At 53.5% G+C, this 27,970-nt stretch overlaps 2 protein-coding genes across 2 annotated transcripts; both read right to left on the reverse strand.

Moving 5' to 3' along the window:
- Positions 1-545: 545 nt before the first annotated feature.
- On the reverse strand, positions 546-15,876 carry OTOP3 (otopetrin 3). Its single transcript, XM_008011807.3, has 7 exons — positions 15,771-15,876; positions 9,618-10,001; positions 9,390-9,526; positions 7,739-7,797; positions 7,360-7,478; positions 2,972-3,786; positions 546-1,174 (listed from the first exon to the last, which is right to left on the reverse strand). Exons 1-7 carry the CDS (start codon positions 15,874-15,876, stop codon positions 1,004-1,006), a joined length of 1,791 nt encoding a protein of 596 aa, XP_008009998.1. The 3' UTR covers positions 546-1,003.
- A 1,916-nt stretch (positions 15,877-17,792) lies between these two features.
- OTOP2 (otopetrin 2) lies at positions 17,793-27,344 on the reverse strand. Its single transcript, XM_008011811.3, has 6 exons — positions 27,032-27,344; positions 26,285-26,421; positions 24,709-24,767; positions 24,192-24,325; positions 20,825-21,699; positions 17,793-18,328 (listed from the first exon to the last, which is right to left on the reverse strand). The coding sequence occupies exons 1-6, from the start codon at positions 27,342-27,344 to the stop codon at positions 18,158-18,160; spliced, it is 1,689 nt and encodes a 562-aa protein (XP_008010002.3). The 3' UTR covers positions 17,793-18,157.
- Between the last annotated feature and the right edge of the window lie 626 nt (positions 27,345-27,970).

Genomic DNA, 27,970 nt, shown 5'->3' on the forward strand with positions numbered 1-27,970 from the left:
CCTCATCTGCAGGGCCAGGGCTGCCCTCTCTGGCCTCACCCCAGGCAGAGCCCGCTGTTTGCACTGGGCTCAGGGAGATGGATGGCCTGCCACACCTGCCCTTTCCCTTCCATTCCTGCCCCACCTGATGGCTCAGGAGATCAGCCAGGGGCCACAGCCTGCATGGAGAGCCAGCTGCAGAATGTCACTGGGGGCTCTGTCCTAGACAGGGTGTGCTGGGGAGGGGTGGGGGTGGAGAGACACGAGCCCCGACCTGTCTCTCCCACCTCCTCCCCTGGATCAGACCAAGGAAGAACTGGGTGACCCTCCTGGCCCAGGAGGACAGTCCCAGGAGCAGGACTATCCCAGCCCCACAGCCCTACCCAAAAGCACCATTCCTTCCCACCATGCCCGAAGGAGCAGTTCTGTTCCTGCAACAAATGCCACAAGCCTGAATGCAAAAAATCGATCAAACAAACAGGGTTTATGCCACAGGAGAGAGCTGTTGAACCCTGCCTGGCACCTAATGAATGAGCTCATTAGGAGATAGGTGTGTGGGGAAAGGAGCTGGCCTCCCAGCTCGGAGCTCTGAGCTCTGAGGATGTCCAGAGCCACACTAGGACCAGGTGCTCTTCTTGCAGTAGGGGACAGACCCCTGAGGCCTGGCTGGAGAGGGGCGCCCCTCGCTAAGCTCCCCAGACTCGGTCATGTAGGTCTGACCCTCCCAGAGGGTAGCCGTGAGGGGGCCCCTGCCAGCCTCCTGGGGTGCACCGTTGGCTCGCTGGTTGTGGTGGAAAGGCAGGGGGCAGGCATGTGCCCAGGCCTGGCTATGGGCATCAGAAGCTCAGTGTCCAGGCCCCTGCCCTTGGCCTCTGACTATAGGCCGTGCCCTCCCCTTCAGTGAGGCTCTGGGGGGCAGGAGGCTTTGGGAGCCTCAGGCTGGTCTCTGCACCTCAGAATGAGGCATCTGGGCTACCATCTTCCCTGCCTTGGCACTTCAAGGTTCTGCCGGGGGTGGGCAGCCTCAGGCCCCCAGGTAGACCTCCACCAGGCCTCCCACAGAGTGCATGCGGTAGAAGACCCCCAGAGGCAGGCCGAAGTTGACGATGGTGAACCATATCTGGTAGCCGTAGAAATCCTTTTCTAGCCCATTCTCAAACTCCGGGTGTATGCCAAATGCAGGCATCATCCACAGCTGGGGGAGAGGATGTGCTGAGTTAGGGAAGGGCTCTCCTGTGCCCTAAGGCACTCAGTTCAGGGGAGGCAGCCCCCAAACCTGCAGCCCCTTCGTGCCACCCCCACCTCCCACTCAATCTTCCTCTAACCCTTGGGCTTTCAGCATGAGCTCTTCTTTCCCCGGATCTTTCTCACTCTACTGCAGAAGGCCTTGGCCATCCCCAGCCATCTCCGTGAGCTTGTCTGTGGCCAGCCTGAACTTCAGATGGGTCAGGAGACCCCGGGCTGCCGCCATGTGTGGGGAGAAGCAGGAATTCCCAGCGTGCCACCTGCTCTGTCAAGCTGGGCACCCCCACCCTGTACCCTGAGCTCGGGCTTCACTCCTTGGCTAGCTACTTTTTATTTTTATTATTTATTTATTTATTTTTTTGAGATAAGGTCTCACTCTGCCACTCAGGCTGGAGTGCAGTGGCAGGATCACAGCTCAATGCAGCCTCAACCTCCCGGGCTCAAGTGATCCTCCTATCTCAGCCTCCCAAGTAGCTGGGACTACAGGCATGCACCATCATGCCTGGCTAATTTTTATTTTTATTATTATTATTTTTTAAGAGACAGAGTCTCACTCTGTCACCCAGGCTGGAGTGCAGTGGCACAATCTTGGCTCACTGCAACCTCTGCCTCCTGGGTTCGAGCGATTCTCGTGCCTCAGCCTCCCGAGTAGCTGGAATTACAGGTGTGCACCACCATTCCTGGCTAATTTTTGTATTTTTAGTAGAGATGAGGTTTTACCATGTTGCCCAGGCTGGTCTCCAACTCCTGGCCTCAAATGATCCACCCACCTCAGCCTCCCAAAGTGCTGGGAGCCACCGTGAGCCACTGTGAGCCATCGTGTCCAGTAAGCCACCGTGTCCAGACTAATTTTAAATTTTTTTTGTAGAGGCAGGGTCTCCCTGTGTTGTCCAGGTTGGTCTTAAACTCCTGGGCTCAGGGGATCCTCCTGCCTCGGCCTCCCAAAGTGCTGGGATTACAGGTGTGAACCACTCTGCCCCATCATTTCTGCTAGTTATGACCCCCTGCCCCCTCCTACCTTCCTGTCCAAATTCTACCCATTCCTCAAGGCTCAAATCAAACCTTCACAAAGCCTTCCTTGGCTATACAGACCCGCAGTTCCTTTGCTGAGCTCCTAATGCACTTTAGAGCCAATTTATCCTCTGCCTGGACCAGAGGTTTCATTTCTGGGGTATGTTTTCAGTGCATTGAGTGCTTGGGGTCAAATAACCCTGAGTTGTCCCAGCCCTGCTACTTACAGGCTGTGGGTACTTGGGCAGGTCCAATAACCTAAGCCTTAGTTTCCTCCTCTGTGAAAAGGGACAGCAATAGTGTCTGTTGCATGGAGTTACTGTGATGATTCAATGAGGTATGGAGATATTGCATGGAAAGGTGTACCTGGGATATCCACCAGAAACTGGGCAACCATTATCAACATCTTCCACTAGGAGTGTCTTAGAAAATCAGGTACTTCCTGATTTCTTCCTTTGACTGAATCCAGGGATGATGAATTCAGTGGTGTCTTCCCAACTAGATGGGAAGTAACTGGAAGGTAGAAGCCTTATATATTTGTTTGCGAAGAGCACTTAGCCAAGTGCTTGGCACATCCATTCATGCCAGGCACCTTGTAGGGAACTGGGGGGACACTCTTAAGCAGCATCAAGCTAGTTGGAAAAAGATGTGTCCTTGATCCATCCCTTCCTGAGTGAGGCTTTCTGGGTCTGCCTGGCTGCCTCTATCCCCCAGACCCCTTAGCCCAGTCACTTACTGTGATATTGCAGAGGATGAGGAAGAGTGAGATCTCCTTGAGGGCCCGCCGCTTCCAGTTGAGGTGGCTGTAGGAGTGGATGTAGGCCAGTGAGGCCCGCTGCAGGCCCTGGCCCAGCTCCAGCAGGGAGCTTCTGCGGGGAGGCTCAGCCTCCTGCTTTCTTGCCAGGCCCTCGGGAACTGCCTCCCAGAGTGGGCGCCGGTGCAGGCCCTCAATGATGAAGAGGTTCTGAGCGATGTGCTGCAGGATGAGCAGCAGCGAATAGGCCAGGATGAGGCGGTTGAGCAGCTCATGTGGGCGCTTGGCCACAATGGCCACAATGGAGAAATAGGCGATGCCCATCTGGCCCAGTGCAGAACCCATCAGCAGCACCACATCCAGGCTGCGGGTAGGGTTCTTGACCGTGTCCAGCTCTCGCTCCTCCAGCCCGTGTATGGCTGTGCCCGCCAGGCATGCCAGGCTCATGGCGGGCAGCACAGCCACATAGAAGGCATAGTAGAGGGTGAAGTACTGGTAAGCAATGGCAGAGCCACTGGCCTCGATTTGGAAGAGCACAAAGACGCACACGCCTGCCAACAGCACCAGCAGGCCCAGCAGCAGCCCGAAGATGGCCCCGTGCAGGTGGAAGGGCACAGTGCCAGGGTGGGCACCCATGTGGGGTGCCATGCTGCGGCCCACATTCTTCCACATGACAAACAGCACGGCACAGCAGATGAGGCAGTACTCAGTACTGAAGGGGTACAGCATCAGGAAGCCCCTTCGGAAAGCTTCACACGCGGTGGCATTGAGGCACAGACAGGTGTTGGTCTCATTGCCTGGTGCGGGGGGCAGGGTGGGAGGGGCAGACATTCAGGCAGGCCCTGCTCTGAGGAGACTGGCTACACAGATCCCTCCCATTCCCTGGAATACACCAGAGCTGAAAGACACCCAGTCGCTCATTTTATGGATGTGAAAACTGAGGAGATCAGAAAAGAGATCAGAAATCCCACAGAATGGCCATTCTTTTCCAGAGGAATTGAAGACTTGAGATGCCAAGCTTATGTAAAGCATTAAAAACATGATGCCAGCCAGGCGCAGTGGCTCATGCCTCTAATCCCAGCCCTTTGAGAGACCAAGGCAGGAAGACTGCTTGAGCTCAGGAGTTCAAGATCGACTTGGGTAACATGGTGAGACCTCGTCTCTACTAAAAATAAAAAACATGGCCAGGTGCGCTGGCTCATGCCTGTAATCCCAGCGGTTTGGGAGGCTGAGGCAGGTGGATCACCTGAGGTCAGGAGTTCAAGACCAGCCTGGGCAACATGGTGAAACCCCCGTCTCTACTAAAAATACAAAAATTAACTGGTCATGGTGGCACATGCCTGTAATCTCAGCTACCTGGGAGGCTGAGGCAGAAGAATGGCTTAAGCCCGGGAAGCAGAAGTTGCAGTCAGCCAAGAATGTGCCATTGCACTCCAGCCTGGGCGACAGAGCGAAACTCCATCTCAAAAACAAACAAACAAAAAAACAAAAACAAAAAAATTAGCCAGGTGGCACATGCCTGTAGTACCAGCTATGTGGGAGGCGGAGGTGGGAGGATCACTTGAGCCTGGGAGGTTGAGGCTACAGTGAGCCATGTTCCCATGACTGCATTCCAGTCTGGGTGACAGAGTGAGACCGTGTCTCAAATAAACCAAAAACCGAAACCCCCAAAACCCTCACGTGATGTCTCTGGTGCCAAAGGTCACCTCCACAGATGACTTCCTGGGCTCAAGGGAAAACCCGTGGCTGTGACAGCTGAACCCAGCGATCGGCCTCAGCAGCACTCAGTGTCTGGCCATCAGTCATTAGTACCTCGGCATTGCTGTCCTTCAAAGCACACAGCATCACCTGGAAGAAGCTGGGGCCAAAAATATCTAACCTGAACCTAATCAAGATTTTGTCCATACTTCCCATTCCAAGGAAAGGTAAGGGTGAGGGATGCGAGTTAAACACTGCCAGGAGGAAGAAACCTGACAAGTCTCAAGGTCAGTGGGAAAATACCGATTTAGATTTAACCAAATGCAATGCATGTTTGAACAAAATGTCTGTAAAAGACATTTCTTGGCTGGGCACGGTGGCTCAAGCCTGTAATCCCAGCACTTTGGGAGGCCGAGACGGGCGGATCATGAGGTCAGGAGATCGAGACCATCCTGGCTAATACAGTGAAACCCCGTCTCTACTAAAAAAATACAAAAAACTAGCCGGGCGTGGTGGCGGGCGCCTGTAGTCCCAGCTACTCGGGAGGCTGAGGCGGAAGAATGGCGTAAACCCGGGAGGAGGAGCTTGCAGCGAGCTGAGATCCAGCCACTGCACTCCAGCCTGGGCAACAGAGCGAGACTCTGTCTCAAAAAAAAAAAAAAAAAAAAAAAGACATTTCTTGGTGGCTCACGCCTGTAATCCCAGCACTTTGGGAGGCCAAGGTGGGCGGATCATGAGGTCAGGAGATCGAGACCATCCTGGCTAACACAGTGAAATCCCGTCTCTACTAAAAGTACAAAATATGAGCCGGGCGTGGTGGCGGGCACTTGTAGTCCCAGCTACTCAGGAGGCTGAGGCGGGAGAATGGCGTGAACCTGGGAGGCGGAGCTTGCAGTGAGCCGAGATCGCACCACTGCACTCCAGCCTGAGCAACAGAGCGAGACTCCGTCTCAAAAAAAATGAAACAAAACAAAATAACAAAAAACAAAAAACAAACAAACAAAACAAAAGACATTTCTGGGGTTAACTAGAGAAAGTGGGATATAGATTGATTCAGAGGATAGAACGAAGTTGAAGGATTTTGTTAACAACCATAATAGCATTGTGGTCATGTGGGGGAATATATCTGTTTTTAAAGAGATGCACACTTGGCCCGGCATGGTGGCTCATGCCTGTAATCCCAGCACTTCAGGAGGCTGAGGAGGGAGGATCACTTGAGCCCAGTAGTTTGAGACAAGTCTGGGCTCAGAATTTTTTTGTGGGACCCCATCTCTGCAAACATTTTAAAAATGAGCTGGGCATGCTGGCATGTGCCTGTGGTCCCAGCTACTCAGGAAGTTGAGGTGGGAGGATAGCTTGAGCCCAAAAGTTTGAAACTGTAGTGAGCTATGATTGCACCACTGCACTCCAGCCCGGGTGACAGAGTGAGACCCTGTCTCAAGAAAAAAAAAAAAAAAAAGATGCATACTGAACTATTTTGAGATATAATGTTATGATTTCTGTAATTTAAGTACTTTAGCAAAAAGTAAAAATAAGTAAATATGGCCAAATGTTAATAATTATTATGCCTAGGTGATGGGTATGTCTTGTTCTTCTACTCATTTGTAATGCTTGAATTATTTTATTTTGTTTTATTTTATTATTTTATTTTATGACAGTTTCAGTCTTGTCACCCAGGCTGGAGTGCAATGGCGCGATCTCAGCTCACTGCAACCTCCGCCTTCCGGGTTCAAGTGATTCGCATGCCTCAATAGCTGGGTAGATTCTCCCAAGTAGCGGGGATTACAGGCACCCACCACCATGCCTGGCTAATTTTTGTATTTTTAGTAGAGACAGGGTTTCACCATGTTGGCTAGGCTGGTTTCAAACTCCTGACCTCAGGTGATCCGCCTGCCTCGGCCTCCCAAAGTGCTGGGATTATAGGCGTGAGCCACCACGCCCAGCCTTGAATTATTTTATAATATCAAAATCCATGATGTCACTTGGCAAAAATTCTCTCTTTGCACTGCTTTTCTGAGAAACGCAAGCAGAGTATGCAGAATGCCCACAGTACACAGGCGTGTCGTGACTGATGCAGCGGGTATGTGAACGTGTGGATGTGCTGGGAGGGCTGGGCTGCAGGACGTGATGGTGATGCCACCCGGGGTGGGGTGGGGCATGTACATACAGGTGTGGCTCAATCCCACAGAGCTGTGTTCCCATGTCAGGTATGGGATGCAGCCTCTAAGATAGGAGGTGAGGCATATGGGACAATCTTGGGAGTATTTTTCTGCCCAGAAATCTTCTGTCCCACCTGATTGATAAAGCCAGGCACCTAAAATTGTATTAGGAAGACATTTCTTTCAGCCCTGGAGGCTGTTGAGTTGCTTGCAAGTAAAATGCAAATACCATGGGTGGGGTGCATACCTGAAGGACTTAGTGGCTAGCTCAGCCGGGATCAGTGGCTGGCTTGCTGACGCCTGGAGTGGGGTGCAGGGCGTCAGCACCTGATGGGGTGGGATGGGGACCACTGGCAAACTTCAGTTTTCTGTTGATTCCTAATCTGGCCTCTAGAGTTTACTCCCAACTCTATAGACTTACTGAGCCTCACCTGTTTTAGGGGGTGTAGTGTGTGCGTGTGTGTGTGTGTGTGTGTGTTTCAGGGCAAGGAAGACCTGGTCTCCTTTCCATACCTGTGTATTTTTCCATGAGGATGCCAAGCTCAGCTTCGATCTCTCGGTGCATGGAGTCATTGGTAACGGCCAGAACCCACAGCAGCAGGTTCGTGGCCAGGGTCAGCATCAGGCCACATCTGGGGGAAGTGCCACACTCTTCTCACACACCCTGGCCGGCTCCCCAGGCGCCAAACCCTCACCATCCGCTGTTGTTGGGCAACCACTCACTCCCAACCACTTACTCCCTAGTGTCAGGCTGGCACTAGGACACAAGAGGCAGCCCTGGGGCCACCTAGGACACAGCCCAGACTAACCTATAGCCCCAGGACCACCCTGACCAGGGAAGTGGTGGGGAGGACAGAGAGGCCAGAGGGTTTGGGAGGGAGAGAAGTCTTACCTAGTGAAGTTGGTCTGGACCTGAACACAGTCTTTGCAGTGTTTCCAGAGCACCCAGGTCTGAAAGAGACAAGGCCTTGAGCCCAGGGGCTGGTGGAGGTGGTGGGACCACAGTGCGAATTCCTGGGGCGCATGCGTGTATTTACAGTGAAAGACACAAGGAGAAAGACTGGGTCGGAATCTTGGCTCTACTGCTTCTTGCTGTGTGGTATTGAGTCAGTGGCAAACCATCTCTGAGCCTTAATTGCCTCAACTGTGAAAAGGGATCAAAAATCCCACCCTTTACGGAAATGCCTTCTTGTTGGGGAAATAAGACGGTGGGAACAAAACACCCAACACAATGCCTGGCAACAAGATAAACCTAAGAGGAAGTTGGAGATTATATTCTTTTTTTTTTTTTGAGACAGAGTCTCACTCTGTCGCCCAGGCTGGAGCGCAGTGGCATGATCTTGGCTCACTGCAACCTCTCTGCCTCCTGGGTTCAAGAGATTCTCGTGCCTCAGCCTCCCAAGTAGCTGGGACTACAGGCGTGTGCTGCACCCGGCTAATTTTTATATTTTTAGTAGAGACAGGGTTTCACCATGTTGACCAGGCTGGTCTCAAACTCCTGACCTCAGGTAATCCACCTGCCTCGGCCTCCCAAAGTGCTGGGATTACAGGCATGAGCCAACGCGACCGATCGAGATTGGATTCTTTTTGTTTTGTTCTGTTTTTTGAGACAGAGTCTCGCTCTGTCACCCAGGCTGGAGTGCAGTGGCCCAATCTCAGCTCACTGCAAGCTCCACCTCCCGGGTTTACGCCATTCTCCTGCCTCAGGCTGCCGAGTAGCTGGGACTACAGGCACCTGCCACCTGGCCCAGCTACTTTTTTGTATTTTTTTTTTTAGTAGAGACGAGGTTTCACCGTGTTAGCCAGGATGTCTCAATCTCCTGACCTCATGATCCGCCTATCTCGGCCTCCTAAAACGCTGGGATTACAGGCTTGAGCCACCGCGCCCAGCCCTGAGATTGTATTCTTTTTTTTTTTTTTTTTTTTTTTTTTTTTTTTTTTTTTTTTTTTGAGACGGAGTCTCGCTCTGTCACCCAGGCTGGAGTGCAGTGGCCAGATCTCAGCTCACTGCAATCTCCACCTCCCGGCTTCCTGCCATTCTCCTGCCTCAGCCTCCCGAGTAGCTGGGACTACAGGCGCCCGCCACCTCACCTGGCTAGTTTTTTGTATTTTTTAGTACAGACAGGGTTTCACCATGTTAGCCAGGATGGTCTCGATCTCCTGACCTCGTGATCCGCCCGTCTCGGCCTCCCAAAGTGCTGGGATTACAGGCTTGAGCCACCGCGCCCGGCCGAGATTATATTCTTAAGAGGAGGTTTGTGCATCTAGGGAGTGTATATTCAGGGATACGCCTACATACACATAGGCAGCTGGACTTCTAAGTGCTTATATTTGGTGCCACGGTGTGTGTGTTGATGCAGGAACCCATGGGTATGTGTGGACGTGGACACTTGTGTGAGGGGCGTGGTGTGTGTGCAAAGACCCTGGGGCATTAGGTATTTGCCTATGTGGCTGCTTCTAGGCACAGGTAGTGGGAGGTGTGTGCACACCATGGGTAGATAGTGTATGTCCCCGGTGGTGTGGGGACGGGAGAAGCCTGTCACCTGGACGCCGATGAAGACCATCTCGATGACAGGGAAGACAAGCTCCAGCTGTGACTTGCAGCGGATGTGGCTCACATCGTAGCCCACTCGGAAGATGTTGAGGCAGAAGGTGCAGGTGCCGAAGAGCACTAGGGAACCTGGCCGGACGTGCGGGCGGGCGTTGGCACCTGCCCGGAACTGGCTCTCCCTCCCCACCCCTGCCCAGCACCCCAGCACCCTGACACTCACCCCGCACCCAGAGGGGCCCCGCGTGGGGATCTTGGTAGAGCACGGCGTGTGGTCGGCGGGTGGTGCTTGCCACGTAGTAGAGAAGCCAGAGCAGGGAGAGGACCTTCAGCGTGGCCAGCAGGATCCACACGTCGCCCAGAGTGACGGCCACCTTGTTGAAGATCATGCTGCAGATGAAGGCCCCGCCCAGGAACACCACGTTCAGGGCCAGGAGCCCCGAGAAGAGTTGCCCGGCCTTCTGGGCTTGTCGGTCCCGCCGCAGCAGCAGGGAGAAATGCCGCACCAGCCAGGACTTCTGCCGGAGCGGGTCGGTGGCCACTCTCTCCTTGGCCCCCATATCCGCTCGGTTCTCCTTATGTGGGGCTGCTTCAGTCTCCCGTGCTTCTGAAGAAGGCATGGGTGTAGCCTCAGCAGAGGCTGGAGATGGAGAAAGGGTCCTGGGTTAGCTGCCAGGCTGTCCTGGGTTCAAGTCCACCCCGCCCCTAACCGCTGTGTGACCCAGGGTCAGCTATGCGGCCTCTCTGGTTGGGACACTGGAACTAATAGCAGCTGCCCCACCTACCTTACAGGACCTGAGGAGGTTCAAACAGACCAGGAGACCCTATGGAAGCCCCCTGTGCTGCACATAAACATGGAGAATTAGTTTGACTGGCGTGAGGATCACGTCCTCCCTGTCCACCCCACTTCCTGACTTGTGCCTGATCCTAAAGTGAGCATCTGCCTAGTGCCTGGTCAGTTTCCAGGGCTGTGATTTTTTGGCATCAAACGGCAGCGGTGTTTTTCCGCCTTCTGGGAGGAATTTCACTTCCGACACCAGGGAGGGCAAGTTCGTGGCCTCTCTTATTCTGACTCTGATTGGTTGGGAAATGATTGCCTAAAATGTTTTGCAGAGAAGCATCCTGAGGCTGTGTCTGGGCTTGGTAAGAAAGAATGGTGTGATCTGAAACAATACTGTATTACGGGAACGTACAAGAACCTATACAATTACTTCTTTTTTTTTCTGAGACGGAGTCTCGCTCTGTCGCCCAGGCTGGAGTCCAGTGGCGCTATCTCAGCTCACTGCAAGCTCTGCCTCCTGGCAGATCACGAGGTCAGGAGATCGAGACCATCCTGGCTAACATGGTGAAACCCCGTCTCTACTAAAAATACAAAAAAATTAGCCAGGTGTGGTGGCTGGCACCTGTAGTCCCAGCTACTCGGGAGGCTGAGGCAGGAGAATACAATTACTTTTAAAAGGTCTAGACCAGCAGTCCCCTCCCCAGCTTTTTTGGCACCAGGGACCAGTTTCATGGAAGATAATTTTTCCATGGATGGAAGGTGGAGGGATGGTTTCGAGATGAAACTGTTATACTTCAGATCATTGTGTATTAGATTCTCATAAGGAGTGGGCAACCCTTCGAACTCTTGCATGCACAGTTCACGATGGGGTTCATTCTCCTGTGAGAATCTGTTGCCACTGCTGATCTGACAGGAGGCGGAGCTCAGGGCGTCATGCTCCCTCCCCATCACTTACCTCCTGCTGAGCGGCCTGGTTCCTAACGGGCCATGGACCGGTACTGGTCCGCAGCCTGGGGACTGGGGACTCCTGGTCTAGATGCTACCCATCGATTTCACAGTAGGAGTTTCTTCTGGGATGAGGGTACTCGGATTGGGGGTAGCAGACTTTTTGGCTTTACTGTTCTAGTTTTTTTTTTTTTAATTAGCACAGTACTTATGTAATTAAAAGTAATTTTAGGCTGGGCATGGTGGCTGATGCCTGTAATCTCAGCACTTTGGGAGGCTCAGGTGGGAGGATTGCTTGAACCCAGGCACTCAAGACCAGCCTGGCCAACATAGGAAGACACCGTCTCTACAAAAAAAAAAAAAAAATATATATATATATATGTGTGTGTGTGTGTGTGTGTGTGTGTGTGTGTGTATAATATATATATTAGCCAGGTATGATGGTTTATGCCTATAGTCCTAACTATTCAGGAGGCTGAGGCAGGAGGATGGCTTGAACCCAGGAAATCAAGGTTGCAGTGAGCTATGATTGGGCCACTGCACTCCAAGCTGACTGACAGAGCAAGACTCTGCGTTTAAACATAAATAAATAAATAAAATAATGTTAAAGTACATTAAAGGTTTAGGGAAAAGGTTCTGGGGTTGATTTACAATGTCTGCTGAGAGCATGGGCAGGCCTGGATCAGCACTACGGCCATGCCCTTAACTTTGAAGGAACTGACTTCCATTTCTCTGCCCCTCCCCGCACTCCTGGAAGTCCCACGAGTGCCTGGCATAATGTAGGAAACACGATCTTTTACCCTCCTCCTTTCCTGAATGTCTCCTGCCATTTTCTCACCTCTCCCAAGCATTCACGTAGGCCAACCACTTTGTCACCACTTGCTTAGACCAGATTTTGGGGCATCCAATGACTGCAGCTCTGAGTCCAGCATACGCTCTCCACTGGACACTCCTTCCTGGTGGGACTGAGATACTGTTGAGAGTGGGGACGGTTCTGCTGCTTCTGGGTGCTCTCCTGGTGGAGAGGCTGAGCTGACCCAGAAGGCTCCCTAGAGACCCCCTGTTCTGCCCAGGCTCTTCCTTTGTCCTGCCGCTGCCTCGCGCTCTGGGCTCAGGGTTCTAGGTGCTCACTACTTCCATTCTCTTGCTTCCTAATGTCACAATCTCAGAGTGACATCTCCATCTCCACACCTCCTAGCGGAGAAGTAGGTGCCCTCTTTGCCTCTCCCCTCATCCCTTGCATTCTCTTAGGCCCCAAGCTTGTTCCTTCCAGCTCAAAAGTTGCTCTTAGATTTTTATTTATTTATTTTTAGAGCTGGGTCTCGCTCTGCAACCCAGCTGGAGTGCAGTGGCACCATCATAGCTCACTGCAACCTTGAACTCCTGGGCTCAAGTGATCCTCTCGATTCAGCCTCATGAGTAGTTGGGACTATAGACGTGTGCCACCAAGCTCGGCTAATTAATTTTTTTTTTTTTTTTTTTTTTTTTTTTTTTTTTTTTTTTTTTTTTTTTTTTTTGCAGAGACACCGTCGCGTTATATTGCCTAGGCTGGTCTTGAACTCCTCGCCTCAAGTGATCCTCCTGTCTCAGGTTCCCAAAGTGTTGGGATTACAGGTGTGAGCCACCATGACTGGCACGGATTTTTCTTGACCTCAACCACTGCCTAGTCTGGGCCCCCATCCTTGCTCTCTTGGACTGGTCTCCTTGCCCAGAGTGCCTCTCCCCTACTGAAAGTCCTGCAAAGGCAACTAATTGCCCTCAGTATAAAGTCCAAACTGCTGACACAGCCTGCATGGCCTCTCAAAATGAGAGGTATATGATTAGTGTGGGCCTGGACAAGGTTCCAGGTTCTCTGCCCAAGGCAGAGTAGCTGCTGCTGCTTTCTCGTCTGGCTTCAACTTACCCCTCTAGCATTGTCTTCAGACCTTACTCCCCTCTCCTTGGGCTACACCATCTTGCTGCACTTCCTGGAATGCTCCCAGTCTTTGCTCACACCCTATCCTTTGCCTTTAATGCCTACCCCTTTTGCCCCTTGGGTAACTCTAGCTTGTACTTCAGGACTTGGCAGAGACCCCGCCTCCTCTCTGCGGCCTTCCCTCGTCAGCACTCCCACCTCACCCCACACTGACCACCCATTGTCCTCTGCTTCCATTAGCTGTGCTTTGCTCTGTCTCTCCCTTGAGACCCTGGGCTTCAGGAGCTTCAGACGTGCCCTCTATGCAACAGCAGAAGACCCTCACCATATCTGGCTTGAAAATGCAACCTCTCCAGGCTCCCATTCTTCCTTGGGCATATTCTCCCATTCTCCACCTGCTCCATATTTATACTTTCTGCTGTTCTCTTCTGGGGCAGATGGAGCACTAAAACTTGAGCCCCTTTTCAAGATTCTATAAATTATTTTCTCCTCTTTCCCAGTCCACTCTGTCATCTTTGCCCAAGTTCTGTCTCCTCCCTGTCCCCACCCACCTCCACTGCCGTACTCAAGGCATCTGCCTCCCACATCCACCCAGGCCCAGGTAGAGAGTTCTCTGTTTCTCCCGTGGTCTCCTGCCTCCTGCCATCCCTCCTGGACACTGCTCTTCTTTCTGCCCCTCCCACCCCCGGCCATTCGCCCATCCTCCCCACCCACCTGGAAAGGCTTTGTCTCTGCCTAAGCCTTCTGGTGCTACTTTGTATCTCAGTCCCACCCTCTATTGAGAGTAGGTGTGCCCTGTTTGGTGTGCTGTGGGTGTGGCTAGCTCCCATTAAGGCCTGGAACTCCTCCAGGACAGAGACTGGGTCCTGCTTAACTCAGACCCCCCCAAACCTAGCGCAGACGTGACATTCACCCAGTGTTTGCCAACTGACTCTGGCATCTTTTGGGGAATTTTCAGCACCAGAGTTGTGGACAGAGACCCTTCCCATTAAACTCTTTCCAGGCTGGCTGGGGAGGAGACTCCAGATGATCTTTATCTTTCCCTCCTAAGCTCCCCCACCCAAATTGAGCAAGGCTGGGTCTCACCGGGATGCCTCCCTGCTCCACATCTCCCAACTCTAACTGCTTTATTTCCCCTTCCCCCAAACCTGCACCCTCTCCTCCGGCCCTGAAGCGGGGTAGATTAATGATCAAGAGCTCAGATTCCAGCACTTATTACCTCTGTCATCTTAGACTACTGAGACTACTACAGAGAGCTACTTAGACTCTGTGCCTCAGTGTTGTCATCTGCAAAATGGATACAGAACTATGGAATAGTAGCTGGTGCATAGTAGATGCTCAATAAAGACTTCCTGAATGAGGCTGACTGCAGTGGCTCATGCCTGTAATTCCAGCACTTTGGGAGGCTGAGGTGAGCGGATCCCTTGAGCCCAGGAGTTGGAGACCAGCCTGGGGAACATGGCAAAACCCCGTCTCTACAAAAAATACCAAACAATTAGCCAGGTGTAGTGGCATGCACCTGTGGTCCCAGCTACTCGGGAAGCTGATGTGGGAGGATTGCTTCAGCCTGGGAGGCTGAGGCTTCAATGAGCTGTGATCGCGACATTGAACTCCAGCCTGGGGGACAGAGTTAGACCCTGTCTCAAAAAAAGAAAAAAAGAAAAAAGAAAAAAGAAAAAGAAAAAGAAAAGAAAAGGGATTCATGCCGAATAGGGGCTTTGTCAGAATGACATGATTTAATACATGCAAGCAGCACAGGTAGAGTAATGCCTGTAATGCCTGGCGCCCAGAAAGCTCAGTGTTGGTTATCTCTGCATTTCCTTCCAGTTCTTTTGAGGTCCTGGAGAGCTGGGAAGGGTTGGGATTACTGGTGAATTTCAAGGGTGGATTTTATTCAGACTGGAGGCCTGGAGGGGACACTGGTGGACAAGGTTCCAGGTTCTCTCCCTCTGGGGTCTTTGCCCTGACAGCCTCCCCGTCTCCCACCCTGGGGTCCAACCCTCCAAAGGCCGCTGGAGTGAGCCTTCAAAGGAGCAAATTTCGTCCCGGGCTGGGCAGGGGGCTGGAGTGGCCTTGTAGGGGTCTCGGGCAGAGAGCTAGGGCAAGGGCGCCTGGAACTGACAAGCAGGACTCTGCTGCCTCCTGGCATGCCCCTGGGCGCGACGCCAGTCCAAGGGAGGGTGGGGACACCGGACTGGTTTGTGGGTCTCGGCTGGAGCGGTGATGAAAGCCGCGGAGCCGTCGGGCCCGGCGCCCGGCACAGGAACGCAGGGCCGGCTCGGAGGAGGCTGCTAGTTCGGACGCCTTCGGGATTTCCTTCCGAGCCATTTTAGGGACTGCGGGGCGGGGGGTAGACGCCTCGTGCGTGCCCCAGACCCGGCGTCCAGACAGCCCCAACCAACCCCACACCCCAGGCCTCCGCGCCCGCTTTCTGCTGTGTGGGCCCCGCCGGGAGGAGCCGCGCCCTGCGGCCCTCTGTGCCCCCCGGGTCCACGGAAAGGAGTAGGGACGCGGAGCCCGGGTTGGGGGGCGGGTAGAGGCGCCGGCCTCAGATCAAAGGGAGTTGACCTCTCCACAGTCACCCCACTTTCCCGTTCCAATCCCTGCATCTCCTGCTCGTGAACCCCGCTTTTGGGGGTGTAGTATGTGCCAGTGTCTGGGGTGCGCAAGCTGGGAAAGTTCCGCCAGCGCTCCCGGCTTACCTGAGGCCGGGGCAGGCATCGCCGCGGGCTAACCACCGACTGCAGGCGCTGAGCGGATCGTCCGTCCAAGTGAGACCGATGCCCGCGACGCCCTCCCCCAGCGGGACTGCGCAGCCGCCGCTCGGGCTCCGCGGCCCATCGATTTTTCTGTTGACTTTGGAAATCTCTTTAATCCCTCGTTAATTACTCTGCCGGGGGCTCGGACCCAGAGGGTGCAGCCAATTGCGAGGCAGCTGGACGAGCGGGCGGGGCCGAGGGCTGTGCAGGCGCGGACCTGCAGGGTCTCCAACTCGCAGCCCGCCCTTAGGTGGGGGGGGAGAGGGGTGCAGTGTTCTTGGGCCCGCGGTAAAGAGCTTGCGGGATTCAGGCCTCGCTTTCCTTTAGTGATAAAGCTGGGAATGGACGCCCTCCCTCCAGGCCTGGAGTCGCTTTTTCCTGTACCCTACCTAGCCCCAGGCCTGGAGGCACCCTCGCAGGACCCTGTGTTTTCCTTAAGTCAAACCTAAACTTGGTGGGGAAGACTTGGAGCAGAGCGCCATTCTGACAGGGGTGGAGGCCTCCTCAGCTCCACCTGCGGCCTCTGAGAACTACTCACCTCCTTCTGCTGACAGCGTCCAGGCACAGTTTCCTCAAAGTCCCCTGAACTCCCGGTGCTGCTGTTCCTATATCTCCCCCAAACGCCATCTGCTCCATGGGTCACGCCCAGCCCTCCCCCTCCCTCTGCCTCTGTATGCTCACCACCACCTTTCACTCTTCTTCTAACTGTGGAGCCTCCTTCCCGTCTCTCTTCTGTCTTCCCTCCTAAGCATCTCTGTACCCTTTGTAGAGTAGAAACCCTAAGGCTTAGGGGAAGCTCCCAGGGGACCTCCTGGGTCAGGGGGAGGTCAGGGGAGGCCCACGTGGTGAGGATCTGAGACTCCCAACTCCTTTTAAACTAGAACTGCCCTCTCTCTCTCTCTCTCTCTCTCTGTCTATATATATATTTTTCCTTTTTTTTTTTTTTTGTTTTGTTTTTTGAGACAGAGTCTTGCTCTGACTCCCAGGCTAGAGTGCAGTGGCATGATCTTGGCTCACTGCAACTTTTGCCTCCTGAGTTCAAGTGATTCTCCTGCCTCAGCCTCCTGTGTAGCTGGGATTACAGGTACATGCCACCATGCCCAGCTAATTTTTGTAATTTTTAGTAGAAACAAGGTTTTGCCATGTTGACCAGGCTAGTCTCGAACTCCTGACCTGAAGTGATCTGCCTGCCTCAGCCTCCCAAAGTGCTGGGATTACAGGCATGAGGCATCGCACCCGGCCTATATCTACGTTATAAAGTTGGGTTCCTGTAATATGTTATTTGAAGGGAAAAAATGTTCTGCTTGAAAACAAAGTTTGAAAATTATTGTTCTTAGCAGAAAGGCTCTGGATTTTTTGTAGCTGTGTGACCTTGGGGAAGTCACTTTACCTCTCTGGGCCTTAGCTTCCTTCTTTGTAAAATGCAGCAGCGACTAGGTTGCTGCTTCCTAAACTTTCTTGTGTCACGGGACACACACACGAAAATAATGATTAGGTTGGGTGCTGTGGCTCATGCCTGAAATCCCAGCACTTTGGGAGGCTGAGGCGGGAGGATCACTCGGGCCCAGGAGTTCAAGACCAGACTGTGCAACACAATGAGACCCCCATCTACACACACACACACACACACACACAATTTAGCCAGGCGTGGTGGCAGTAGTAGCTGTAGTTCCAGCTACTCAGGAGGCTGAGGTGGGAGGGTCTCTTGAATCCAGGAGGTTAAGGTTGCAGTGAGCTATCTGCACTCCAGCCTGGGCAAAAAAATGAGATACTGTCTCAAAAAAAAAAAAAAGTAAGTCGATTGGAGATAAAGGGAAGAGGAAGATGACAGTTTCGGAACTCCAGTCACCCACTCTGTAGCTAGTCTGTCACTTGGAGTTTGCTCACTACACTGCAAAGCTTGAGATCTGAAAATCTCCAGGGTCCCTTCCCGCTCTGACTCCCAAGATCCTCTCCTGTGACCACCTCAGATGGGACAACAGAGACAAACAGTGGGGATGGGGCCAAATCACAGGTTTATTGGTTTCCAGCTCCAGGCAGTGCACTGGCCAGGCCACAGGATGGGATTAGAGAGGGAGCCAGAGCCGGCACTTCCAGATCTCATTGGGTCCTAGCAATGCTGCCAAGAGAGGTCTCCCTTCCCCAGTCACCTCATGCCCCATGGTCATACTGGGGTGGATGGGCCTGTCCTGATTGTGATTTAAAAATTGAACCTGGAAAAATAACTTTTGTGAAAATTCCACTCTGGGACCAGCAGGAAATGAACTGTCATATGGCACCAGCTGGGATTCATTTCCAGAGGGTATCTGAGTGGGCACATGAGCTGAGCCCCCTCTTCCTGCCCCCCACATCTGTTGCAGGCCTCAGGACAGCACGTAGACCTCCAGCAGGCTGGAGACGGCGTGCATGCGGTAGAAGATGCCAAAAGGGAGGCAGATGTTGACGATGGCTGCCCAGAGGGAGTAACCGTAGAAATCCACCTCCACTGTGTTGCTGAAGTGAGGGCGGGCCCCGAAGGCAGGCATGATCCACAGCTGTGTGGAGAAAGGAGCATTTCAGGAGCTGGTCTGGATGATGCTGTGGGCTTTGCTGGGCCGTGGCTAGATGGGGGCCCATCTTTCTAGCTTGGTGGACAGGGAGGGCTGGGTGTCCATGAATGGGCAGCTCTAGCATTTTGGACAGGACCTGGCACTCTCTAAGGGGCTCAGGAAGTGAGCCCAACTGAATTTGCCATCCCCAGGCTAGGAGTCCACCTGTGATCACCTCTTCCAAAATTTTAGCAGGGCCTCAGTGTGCGATCAGGGAGGGGAGAAGAGGTTTCACTAGCAAAAGAGGTACAAGCAGCAAAATCAGCAGCTCTGTCCTGGGGGGTTGTGTGCACACGGGTGGGGGTGGCAGAATCAGATAGGCTCAGGGCAGGGAGTTTGAGGTTCAGATAGAAGGCCACCCCACCCCAGCCCTCCCTGAGCTCTGCCCTCCAGCTCTCCCCTTATCCCCGTCTCCCTTCCTAGGAGTGGCAGAAGGTGGAAGTTGGAATCCTGCTTCCTCTCTGGCTATGAGCTCAGAAGGTTCAGGTGTGGGTAAGAAGCAAAGAACAAAGGTTTCTAGGCTAGCCCCACCCCTACCCCTGATTAACTTCATCCTTGGGCACATCACAGTCCCCTCTGAGCCTGTTCTGTCCTATAAAATGAAGGAGATGGAGAAGCTGCTACTGGAAGTGATTTAGGCTCAGATGCCTGAAGCAAGAATAGCCTCCCAGAAGGTGGCCCCTAGCCTGTAAGCCAGGCCTGTGTGGAAGGTGGGGGTGGGGCCAGAGGGCAGGGGGCCAGGCACCAAAGTCAGTCCAAGACATGCCAAGGTCTGGGCCTTAATGATTCTACTGGTAGGGTCAGAAACTGATGACCACGTTTTTTTTGAAGTGAAATTGATCGTGTTGGAAGGCTCCTGCATGGCAACACCCCACATCCGTGGGGCCCATGACCTGGTGGATGGTCCTTCAGAGTGGGACCTCATTAAGAATGACTCTTAGGGCCGCTGGTGTACCTCATGCAGGTAGGATTTCATGGGGTACAATTCACTGTGGCGCTCTTGCTCTGTACTGGGATATACCCACATTAAGTAATTTTCTGTATTAGGGATATTTTTCTTTTGGAGGTTATAGCTGAAAGGATTGTTTTTCTATTGAGTGAAACTTCATTAGAAGTGTTTTTTTCTCGGCTGGGTGCTGTGGCTCACGCCTGTAATCCCAGCACCTTGGGAGGCTGAGGCGGGCAGATCTCGAGGTCAGGAGATCGAGACCATCCTGGCTAACACGGTGAACCCCCCTGTCTCCACTAAAAATACAAAACATTAGCTGGGTGTAGTGGTGGGCACCTGTAGTCCCAGCTACTCGGGAAACTGAGACAGGAGAATGGTGTGAACCCAGGATGCAGGGCTTGCAGTGAGCTGAGATCACACCACTGCACACCAGCCTGGGTGACACAGCAAGACTCCGTATCGAAAAAAAAAAAAATTTGTTTTTCTCTTTGAGATGTACCCACATAGGTACATGTTTCTACATCAGAGGTAATAATAAGCCCCCACTGGGCCACTTCTGTCTTGGGTTGTACTAGAAACACCAGGAGCATTTCCCTGTTGGGATGTACTTTCATTACCAGTGTTTCTGCCCTGGGGTACTTCTATACAGAGAACATATTTGTATTGGGTGAAGTCTGTTGCTTTTCTTTTTTTGACAGAGTCTCACTCTGTTGCCCAGGCTAGAGTGCAGTGGTGCAATCTCAACTCACTGCAACCTCCGCCTCCTGGGTTCAAGCAATTTCCTTGCCTCAGCCTCCCGAGTAGCTGAGATTATAGGCACGCACACCACCATGCCTGGCTAATTTTTGTATTTTTGGTGGAGATGGGGTTTTACCATGTTGGCCAGGCTAGTCTCGAACTCCTAACCTCAAGTCATCCGCCTGTCTCAGGCTCCCAAAGTGCTGAGATTACAGGCGTGAGCCACTGTGCCCGGCCAAGTCTGTTGCTCTTAATCTTCGTTGAGTCACTGGGGAGGGGGTGGTTGTTGTAGACACCCTCCTTCCCACTTCACTCTGCTAACAGACCGCTCACACTTACACTGGTCTCCGCTACTTCCTGAGGCTGCTCCAATTATTCTGAGAAGCAGGCAGGTCACAAGTTCCCAGGAGCAGTCACACCTCCCACTGGGGGGTGAGGACCCCGCCTTCTACATCAGCTCTCAGCTCCCTCTCACCTCTGCCCAGCCCCTGTGTCAACCTTCCCTGTGACCCCTCCAGCTCCATCCGCTGCCTAGATGCCAGAATGTTAGGATTTCATTTTCTCTGTGTGCCCTGAGATGCCATTTGCCCCAAAGCTACAGCTGGCCTCCTCTGAACCTGCTCCTTTCCTAGAGAGCTGTAAGATTCTCAGGTGGGCTGGGGGTAAGACAGAGGAGGCTAAGGGTTTAAGCCTGCAAGAGCATCCTTCCTCAGCCTCGTCTCCCAAGCCCACCCTTTCTTGCCCCAGCTACTCACGATGACATTGCAGAGCAGGAGAAACAGAGAAATGTCTCTTAGGCACCGGCGTCTCCATTGGCTTCTGGGGGCTGAGATGATGGCCACTGCTTCTCGCTGGTCTGCGGGGCTGGGGCTAACCAGCCTGGGGGTGGGTGGGCAGGCAGGCAAGGTGTGGAAGGCGTCCAGGTTGGTGAAGGTGAGGTTTTGGCAAGGTTCCTTGGTGGGGGCACTGTGAGGCTCAGCCCCGGGTGGTCCTCGGTGAAGGCTCTCGATGATAAATATGTTCTGGAAGGTGTGCTGGGCAATCATGAGCAGCGCATGGGTGAGGTCGAGCCCTGCCAGCAGGTCCTGGGGTGTGCCCGCCACCACGGCCACGATGGAGTAGTAGGAGATGGCGTACTGACCCAGGGCGGCACCCATCAGCAGGGCCACGTCCAGCGTGCGCGTGGGGTTCTTATGGTGGTCCATGGCCCGTCGGTCAAAACGGTAGATGATGGAGCCACTCAGGCTGACCAAGGTCGTAAGTCCCAAGCAGACAATGTTGAAGCTGTAGTAGATGACCAGGGCCTGCCGGGTGCGGCCCCCGCCCCCGCTCACTTCAACCTCATAGATGATGAAGACAGCCAGTCCTACCACGAAGAGCAGCAGGCCCAGAACCGGGCCAGCAAAAAAGGTGTCCCGGAAGAGGCTGAGAGGCGATGGGGTGTGGCTGTGGCCAGGGGCGGAGGCTAGGAATCTGCCCACATTCTTCCACATGACGTACAGCATGGTGGAGGCGAAGAGGCTGTACTCGATGTTGAAGGGATAGAGGTAGAAGTACCCCTGCTGGAAGATCTGGCAGACAGCCGTGCTGCAGAGGCAGGAGTCTCCTCCCACTGGGTTGCCCGCACGCTCTGTCGTGGAGAGAGAGACACAGGGCTGGACTGCCCTCCCACCTTCCTAGAGAGGCCTCACCCCTAGCCTGTGACCCTTTCTGTTTTGTTTTGAGATGGAGTTTCACTCTTATTGCTCGGGTTGGAGTGCAATGACGTGATCTTGGCTCACTGCAAGCTCCACCTCCCGGGTTCAAGCCATTCTCTGCCTCAGCCTCCCAAGTAGCTGGGATTATAGGCGCCTGCCACCACGCCCTGCTAATTTTTGTATTTTTAGTAGAGACAGGATTTCGCCATGTTGGCCAGGCTGGTCTCGAACTCCTGACCTCAAGTGATCCACTTGCCTCAGCCTCCCAAAATGCTGGGATTACAGGTGTGAGCCACCACGCCCAACCTAGCCTGTGACCTTTGTTAAGGGCAGGATCCCTGTCTTTCACGCCTGCTATATTCACCATGGTATCCCTCATGCCTTCACAGGGCATGGCACATTCCTTCACTTCACAAATATTTCTTGAGCACCTACTGTGTGCCAGAGACTGGGATACATCAGTGCTCAGTAAGAACAGTCTAAGCCAGGTGCAGTGGCTCACACCTGTAATCCCAACACTTTGGGAGGCCAAGGTGGGTGGATCACCTGAGGTCAGGGGTTTGAGACCAGCCTCACCAACATGGTGAAATCCCGTCTCTACCAAAAATACAAAAATTAGCTAGGCATGGTGGCATGCACCTGTAGTCCCAGCTATATGGTAGGCTGAGGCAGGAGAATTGCTTGAACCCAGGAGGCAGAGGTTGCAGTGAGCTGAGATCGCGCCACTGCACTCCAGCCTGGGCAACAAAGCAAGACTCTGTCTCAAAAACAAAACAAAACAAAACAAAACAAAAAAACCGTCTGAACCCCAGGGCTGCTCACTTTACCTCACTCCATTCCTTCCATCCCTTCCTGCTCTGGCTCCCTGAGATAGAAAGTGGCTCTTGGGAACCTCTAAAGTTCAAGCTTCCTCACGGCTCTCCCCACCATCTGAATAGCCCAGAAAGCCAGCTGCTGTGCCCAAGTCTCCACCATGACCTCCCGTTACTTTTGTTTGTACCACATGGAAAGGAGTCTTGACTTGACTCCAGAATGTATTTGTAGGATACTCTGGGCTTTGGCAAATGTCTCTTTTCATCCTAAGAACTAGCCCTGCTGGTTTTGCAGATGAAGAAACTGAAGCTCAACGTGGTGACGTGACTTGTAAATGCAGAGTGGGTGCAAACTGCCTGACTTCTGACCCTGGGACAAGTACTTCTCCGACAGGCCTCTCTCCAGTCTGCAGGCCCCCACGTGAAGTCCATCACCTCCCTGGTTTGGTTTTGCACCCTCAGGAGTCCTCTTTGTTCAGGGTGGTCCTTTGTAAGGCTTGCTGGGCTGGGGTCTCCCTGAGGGCGGGGGCCATGCTTTTTGTTGCTGGACCTTCCCATGCTAGGAGCATGCATGTCTTAGTTATCTTGTCTGGTCCTGGCTATTGGGGGACCCTAGAGAAGTCCAGAGAATGAAGACTGGAGACTGGATCCCGTTCCTCCCTAGTTTAGCATATTGATTAAAAACAAAGATGGATATGAATGCTAGTGCTAGACCTTGGGTGAGTTACTTAAGCTCTCTCTGCCCTAGTTTCTGCACCTATGCATGGGAATGGGGAGAGTCCCTATTTCACAGGGAAGTCTTGAGGGTTAAATGCAGTGTTTAAAACACTCAGCACAGTGCCTGACATACAGACCTCAGTAAATTGTCACCATTAACATTAACTCACAAAGCACCCAGCCCAAGGCCTGGTAGCCACAGGGCCATGATTATTTCTTACCTTCTCCTCCTCCCCGGGCTCTCCCATCTGATCCATGCTTGCACCAAAGAACCACACTGCCTCCCTTCTGCTTGTCCTAGCTTGATCACTCTTGCCCTTTCTTCCTGGATTCTGGGTCTGGGTCTCTCTCTCTCTTTTTTTTTTTTTTTGAAACAGGGTCTCACTCTGTCACCGAGGTTGGAGTGCAGTGGCGCAATCACAGCTCACTGCAGTCTGGACCTCCCAGGCTAAAGCGATCCTCCCACCTCAGCCTCCCACAGTAGCTGGGACCACAGGCATGCACCACCACACCCGGCTAATTTTTTGTGGAGATGGGGTTTCATCATCTTGCCTAGGCTGGTCTCGAACTCCTGAGCTCAAGCAATTCGCCTGCCTTGGCCTCCCAAAGTGCTGAGAATACAAGCATGAACCACTGCTCCTGGTCCTGGGTCCTTCCTGGTGGGATGGAGACTGGACGGGGGGCCTGGGCTGCAGCTTCAAGGATAAAAGGGTGCCCCGATACTTCCCTTCTGGGGTCACCTACACCTATCCTGCAGAGGTAGATCCTGCAGCAGGAGGAGGCCCCTGGCTCTCTCCTTTGCCTCCATGCCCTCATGGGAGACTGACGTTACAAACTCACAAAGCACCCAGCCCAAGGCCTGGTAGCCACAGGGCCAGCATTAAGGGGAAACTCACGGTCAGAGGCGAGATGGGCGTGGCTGGCGTTGCTGTGAGAACTGCTGTAGGAGTGGGATTGGTGCACAGATTCGTCCACCACGGCCGCCATCCAGATGGCCAGGTTGGTGGTGAGTGTGAACATGAGACCACACCTGTTTGGGGTTGGGGGCAGGGACAAAGAAGCCTGTGACCCTTTGGCAGGTTGGGGAGCAATACTGAAAGCTGGTGTTGAGAAATGAGAAAGCAGCCAGGCCCTGTGTGAACAGGGAAGCTGATTTTGCTAGGAACACAGCCTGGCCGGTATGCCACCCAAGACAGGGCTAGGAGATTTTCCCGGGGGCCACCACCACTCCCTCCCCTGGGAGAAAGGGCCCCACAAAGTAGTGGAAGTCAGCCTGACAAAGCAAGGAGGCCTTGGCTGCAACCCCACCCAGGGGACATAAAGAGAGGCCCTGCTCCGGGGTGGAAAGCCCGAATCTCTCCTGCAAGGTGAACACCAGCATACTGGGCACAGGCATGGAGCTGCAGCTCTCACCGGGTCAGATTCAGGTGGACGTGAACGCAGTCTTTAGCGGAGACCCAGAGGAAGTAGGTCTGTATTGAGAGACATTGGTGAGAGTCATTTACTCCATAGATGGACAAAACTCCAGTGCACCCATGTCCATGCCATCTTGTTCTCTCCACCTGAGGAACCTTACACCGAGTCATCAGGTTCATTTTAGCTTCACAAAATGAGGCGGGGGCTGGGTGCGGTGGCTCACACCTGTAATCCCAGCACTTTGGGAGGCCGAGGCAGGTGGATCATTTGAGGTCAGGAGCTTGAGACCAGCCTGGCCAACATGGTAAAACCCCATCTCTACTAAAAAATAAAAAAATTATCTGGGTGTGGTGGTACGCACCTAAAATCCCAGCTACTCGGGAGGCTGAGGCAGGAGAATCGCTTGAACCCGGGAGGCGGAGTTTGCAGTGAGCCAAGATTGTGCCACTGCACTCCAGCCTGGGCGACAGAGTGAGACTCCATCTCAAAAAAAAAAAAAAAAAAAAAAAGGAAAAAGAAAAAAAATGAGGCGGGGAACACTGTCTCTTTCTATTTTGACACAGTTTGTATAAAATAGTGGTTCTCCATTCTTTAAAGGTTTGCAAAACATCACATGTAAAACCCTGCCTGTGGTGGGGTTTATTTTGTGCGGAGGTGGGGGTCAAGTAGATTTCTGACTACCTAGTTTGTTTGTTTTTTTTTCTAGGAGCAAGGCCAGCCTCAGGTTAGGTCTTGCTCAGGGTGGAAGGAGCCTCTGTGGACTTCTCACCTTCTTTTGACAACATCCCCTGCTCATCCTCTTCCTCTGTCACCGTACCAGGCCTTGCTACCGTCTGGCTGCCTGTGAATCCCTGCTATGGCATTTGGTGATGTGGGGATATCTATATTTTCATTTTACCTGAGTATTCTTCAAACCCATAAAATATGAAAGACTAAAGCTACATAAATGCCACAACCACATGTGTGCTGAACTGTGAAAACCTGGGCAGCAGGGGTGATGTTTCTGGGGAGGACATCATCCACGATGCCATTTTGGTCATGATAGAGGCCTGGGGGCTGTTCTGATCGCATCTAAGCGCAGTCCCGTCTCAGCTCAATCAGAAGATCTTTCAAAGTATTGTTTATGCAACAACAACTACAAAATGAATGTTTGAGAAATCCCAGTTACAGGCTACCCTACTTTCCAAACAAATACAGAACAGAGGGACCAAGCTGGCAGGAGCCTGGACTGACACAGAAGCCCCCTACGGGTACCCAAGGAGGGCAGGCCAGGTTCTAGGAGACAGGGCTGGCTGTCACAGCTCACACCTCCTAGGTGTTAACTACTGGCACTGCTTAAGTTGAAATAACATTGCAGAGCTCCAAGTGGGAGCTCACATTGGGATATTACTTCATTATGAGGTGTTTCCGCATTGATGGACTCCTGTGATGCTCTCTACAGTCCTGTCCCCAGTTTACTTAATAGCTCAGGATACGAGGCGGGTGGAGCTCAGGTCTCCGACCCCTTGTTGGGTCCTTTCCAATGGCCAAGTGTTAGCTCCTTTCTTCCACACAGCGACACTCCTCCACCCACCTGGATGATGACAAACACAGCCTGGATGACAGGGTGCAGGATCTTTATGGCTGACTGGCACTCAAAGAAACTGGAGTAGTAGCCGGTCTTGAAGATATCCATGATGAGGGTGCAGATACCAAACAGCACCAGTCCACCTGAGAACCAGGGCGAGTGGGTGGTGGTAGTAGATCAGAGAGGCAGGAGAGAAGGCCTGCCCAGCTGAGGACAGGCCCTGAGGATGGGAAGCTAGATGGGTGGGTGGACAAGTGAGTGAGTGCGCTGTTGGATGGATCAATGGGGAGGGTGGGAGGATAGGTGGATAGGGGTATAGACAGACTGAAAGGTGAATGGGTGGATGGAAGGGTGAGTGTATGACTGAGTGGGTGGATGGATGGACCTGCTACCAAGCCCCCGTCTCTTTGGGGCTGTGTGTATACTGCAAAGGGCCCTGGCTGGGCTCTTTCAGTGACTGCTGTCTTCTGGTTCCTGCTCTCCATCAAAGGCCCCCCCTTAACCAGCCCTCTCCAATCTTCGGACCAGGGGACAAAGAGGTCCCAGCCCATCCCTCTATTTATCCCTTCCCCAGGACCCCTTCCCTTCCTCTTTATCCTTAACTGCAGCCCACCTCACCCTCCGGTCCTCCTGGTCCTCTCTAGGCAAACTCTCACCCTTATATGTCACCCTGGGCTCTGCAACTCCTGTGAGAGCCCTAGCCTGTAGCTCCCTGCTGTGCCCACCCCACCTAGCCCCCACCTCCCCTGGCACCTCGGAGCCAGATGGGGCCAGCGTGCGCGTCCCGGTAGGGTACGGCGCAGGGGCAGCGCACGGTTCGGAGGAGGTAGAAGAGGATCCAGAGCATTGCCAGCAGCATCATCGTGGTGAGCAGCGCGAACACGTCGGTGTCGTACACGGCCACCTTGTTGAAGGCTCCGCCGCTGATGAGCGTGCAGGCGAGGAGCAGCACGTTCGCGGCCAGCAGCACGGACAGCAGGCGGCCGCCCTTCTTCCACACCTCCCTGGGGCCCGCCCGAGGCGCCGGGGGGCTCTCCTTGGGGCCCGGGGCCAGCTCCTCGGACATGGCGGGGGCGACTGGAGAAGGCTAGAGGGATTACTGTCGGGGAGGAGCGGACAAAACTCCAGGTCAACCCCGACAGCTTTCCTTCCCCCATCTCATCCCTAGATTTGGGGACTACGGAGTTCCTGAACCGCAGGGTGGGGGCTTCGGGTGCTGGAGGAAGCGCTGGGAAAAGGGAAGAGAAAACACGGAACCTGCCCCTCTCGCTGGACAGGAAGAAAGAAAGGAGAAGCGGCAGCACCCGGTTGGACCCCTCCAAGGTCCCCACTCCCCAAGTCCGACTGCCCTTTGGCCCGGGGCACCCACCTGGCTGGGCTTGGAGCCGGCGCTGAGCTGGGGGTCAGGGGACGGTGAACGTCTCCTCTCTCCCACGCCGGGATGGACAGGTGCTTTATACCCAGGAGGACAGGGTGATTTACAGCCGCGGGAGTTCGGCTCCATAAAGCTCTCAGTCCCGCTCACATGATCCATCTTTCTCCAAGGTGAATTTAGGGAAGAGCCCGCAGGAGCCAGATAAGGCAAGATTCATATTTACCCTTTGACAGGCGACCCCACTCCGTCACCCCGGTGCAGCCAGGCTCGGGCGCGGCCCCGCACTGAGGCACCCAGAGGGCACCCCGCCCCCGGTG

This window comes from Chlorocebus sabaeus, chromosome 16, assembly GCF_047675955.1.
Source record: "Chlorocebus sabaeus isolate Y175 chromosome 16, mChlSab1.0.hap1, whole genome shotgun sequence".
Taxonomy (NCBI): domain Eukaryota; kingdom Metazoa; phylum Chordata; class Mammalia; order Primates; family Cercopithecidae; genus Chlorocebus; species Chlorocebus sabaeus.

What these genes read in the sequence shown, in the direction of transcription:
- OTOP3 (XM_008011807.3), bottom strand. Translation starts at nt 15,876, where the DNA reads ATGGGCCGCGGAGCCCGAGCGGCGGCTGCGCAGTCCCGCTGGGGGAGG. An exon ending in GGGGCCCCTCTGGGTGCGGG is followed by an intron (nt 9,527 to 9,617) that starts GTGAGTGTCAGG and finishes ACGTCCGGCCAG; the next exon opens with GTTCCCTAGTGCTCTTCGGC. An exon ending in CCTCATGGAAAAATACACAG is followed by an intron (nt 3,787 to 7,359) that starts GTATGGAAAGGA and finishes CCCCCGCACCAG; the next exon opens with GCAATGAGACCAACACCTGT.
- OTOP2 (XM_008011811.3), bottom strand. Translation starts at nt 27,344, where the DNA reads ATGTCCGAGGAGCTGGCCCCGGGCCCCAAGGAGAGCCCCCCGGCGCCT. An exon ending in TGGCCCCATCTGGCTCCGAG is followed by an intron (nt 26,422 to 27,031) that starts GTGCCAGGGGAG and finishes CCTGGTTCTCAG; the next exon opens with GTGGACTGGTGCTGTTTGGT. An exon ending in GTCCACCTGAATCTGACCCG is followed by an intron (nt 24,326 to 24,708) that starts GTGAGAGCTGCA and finishes AACCCCAAACAG; the next exon opens with GTGTGGTCTCATGTTCACAC.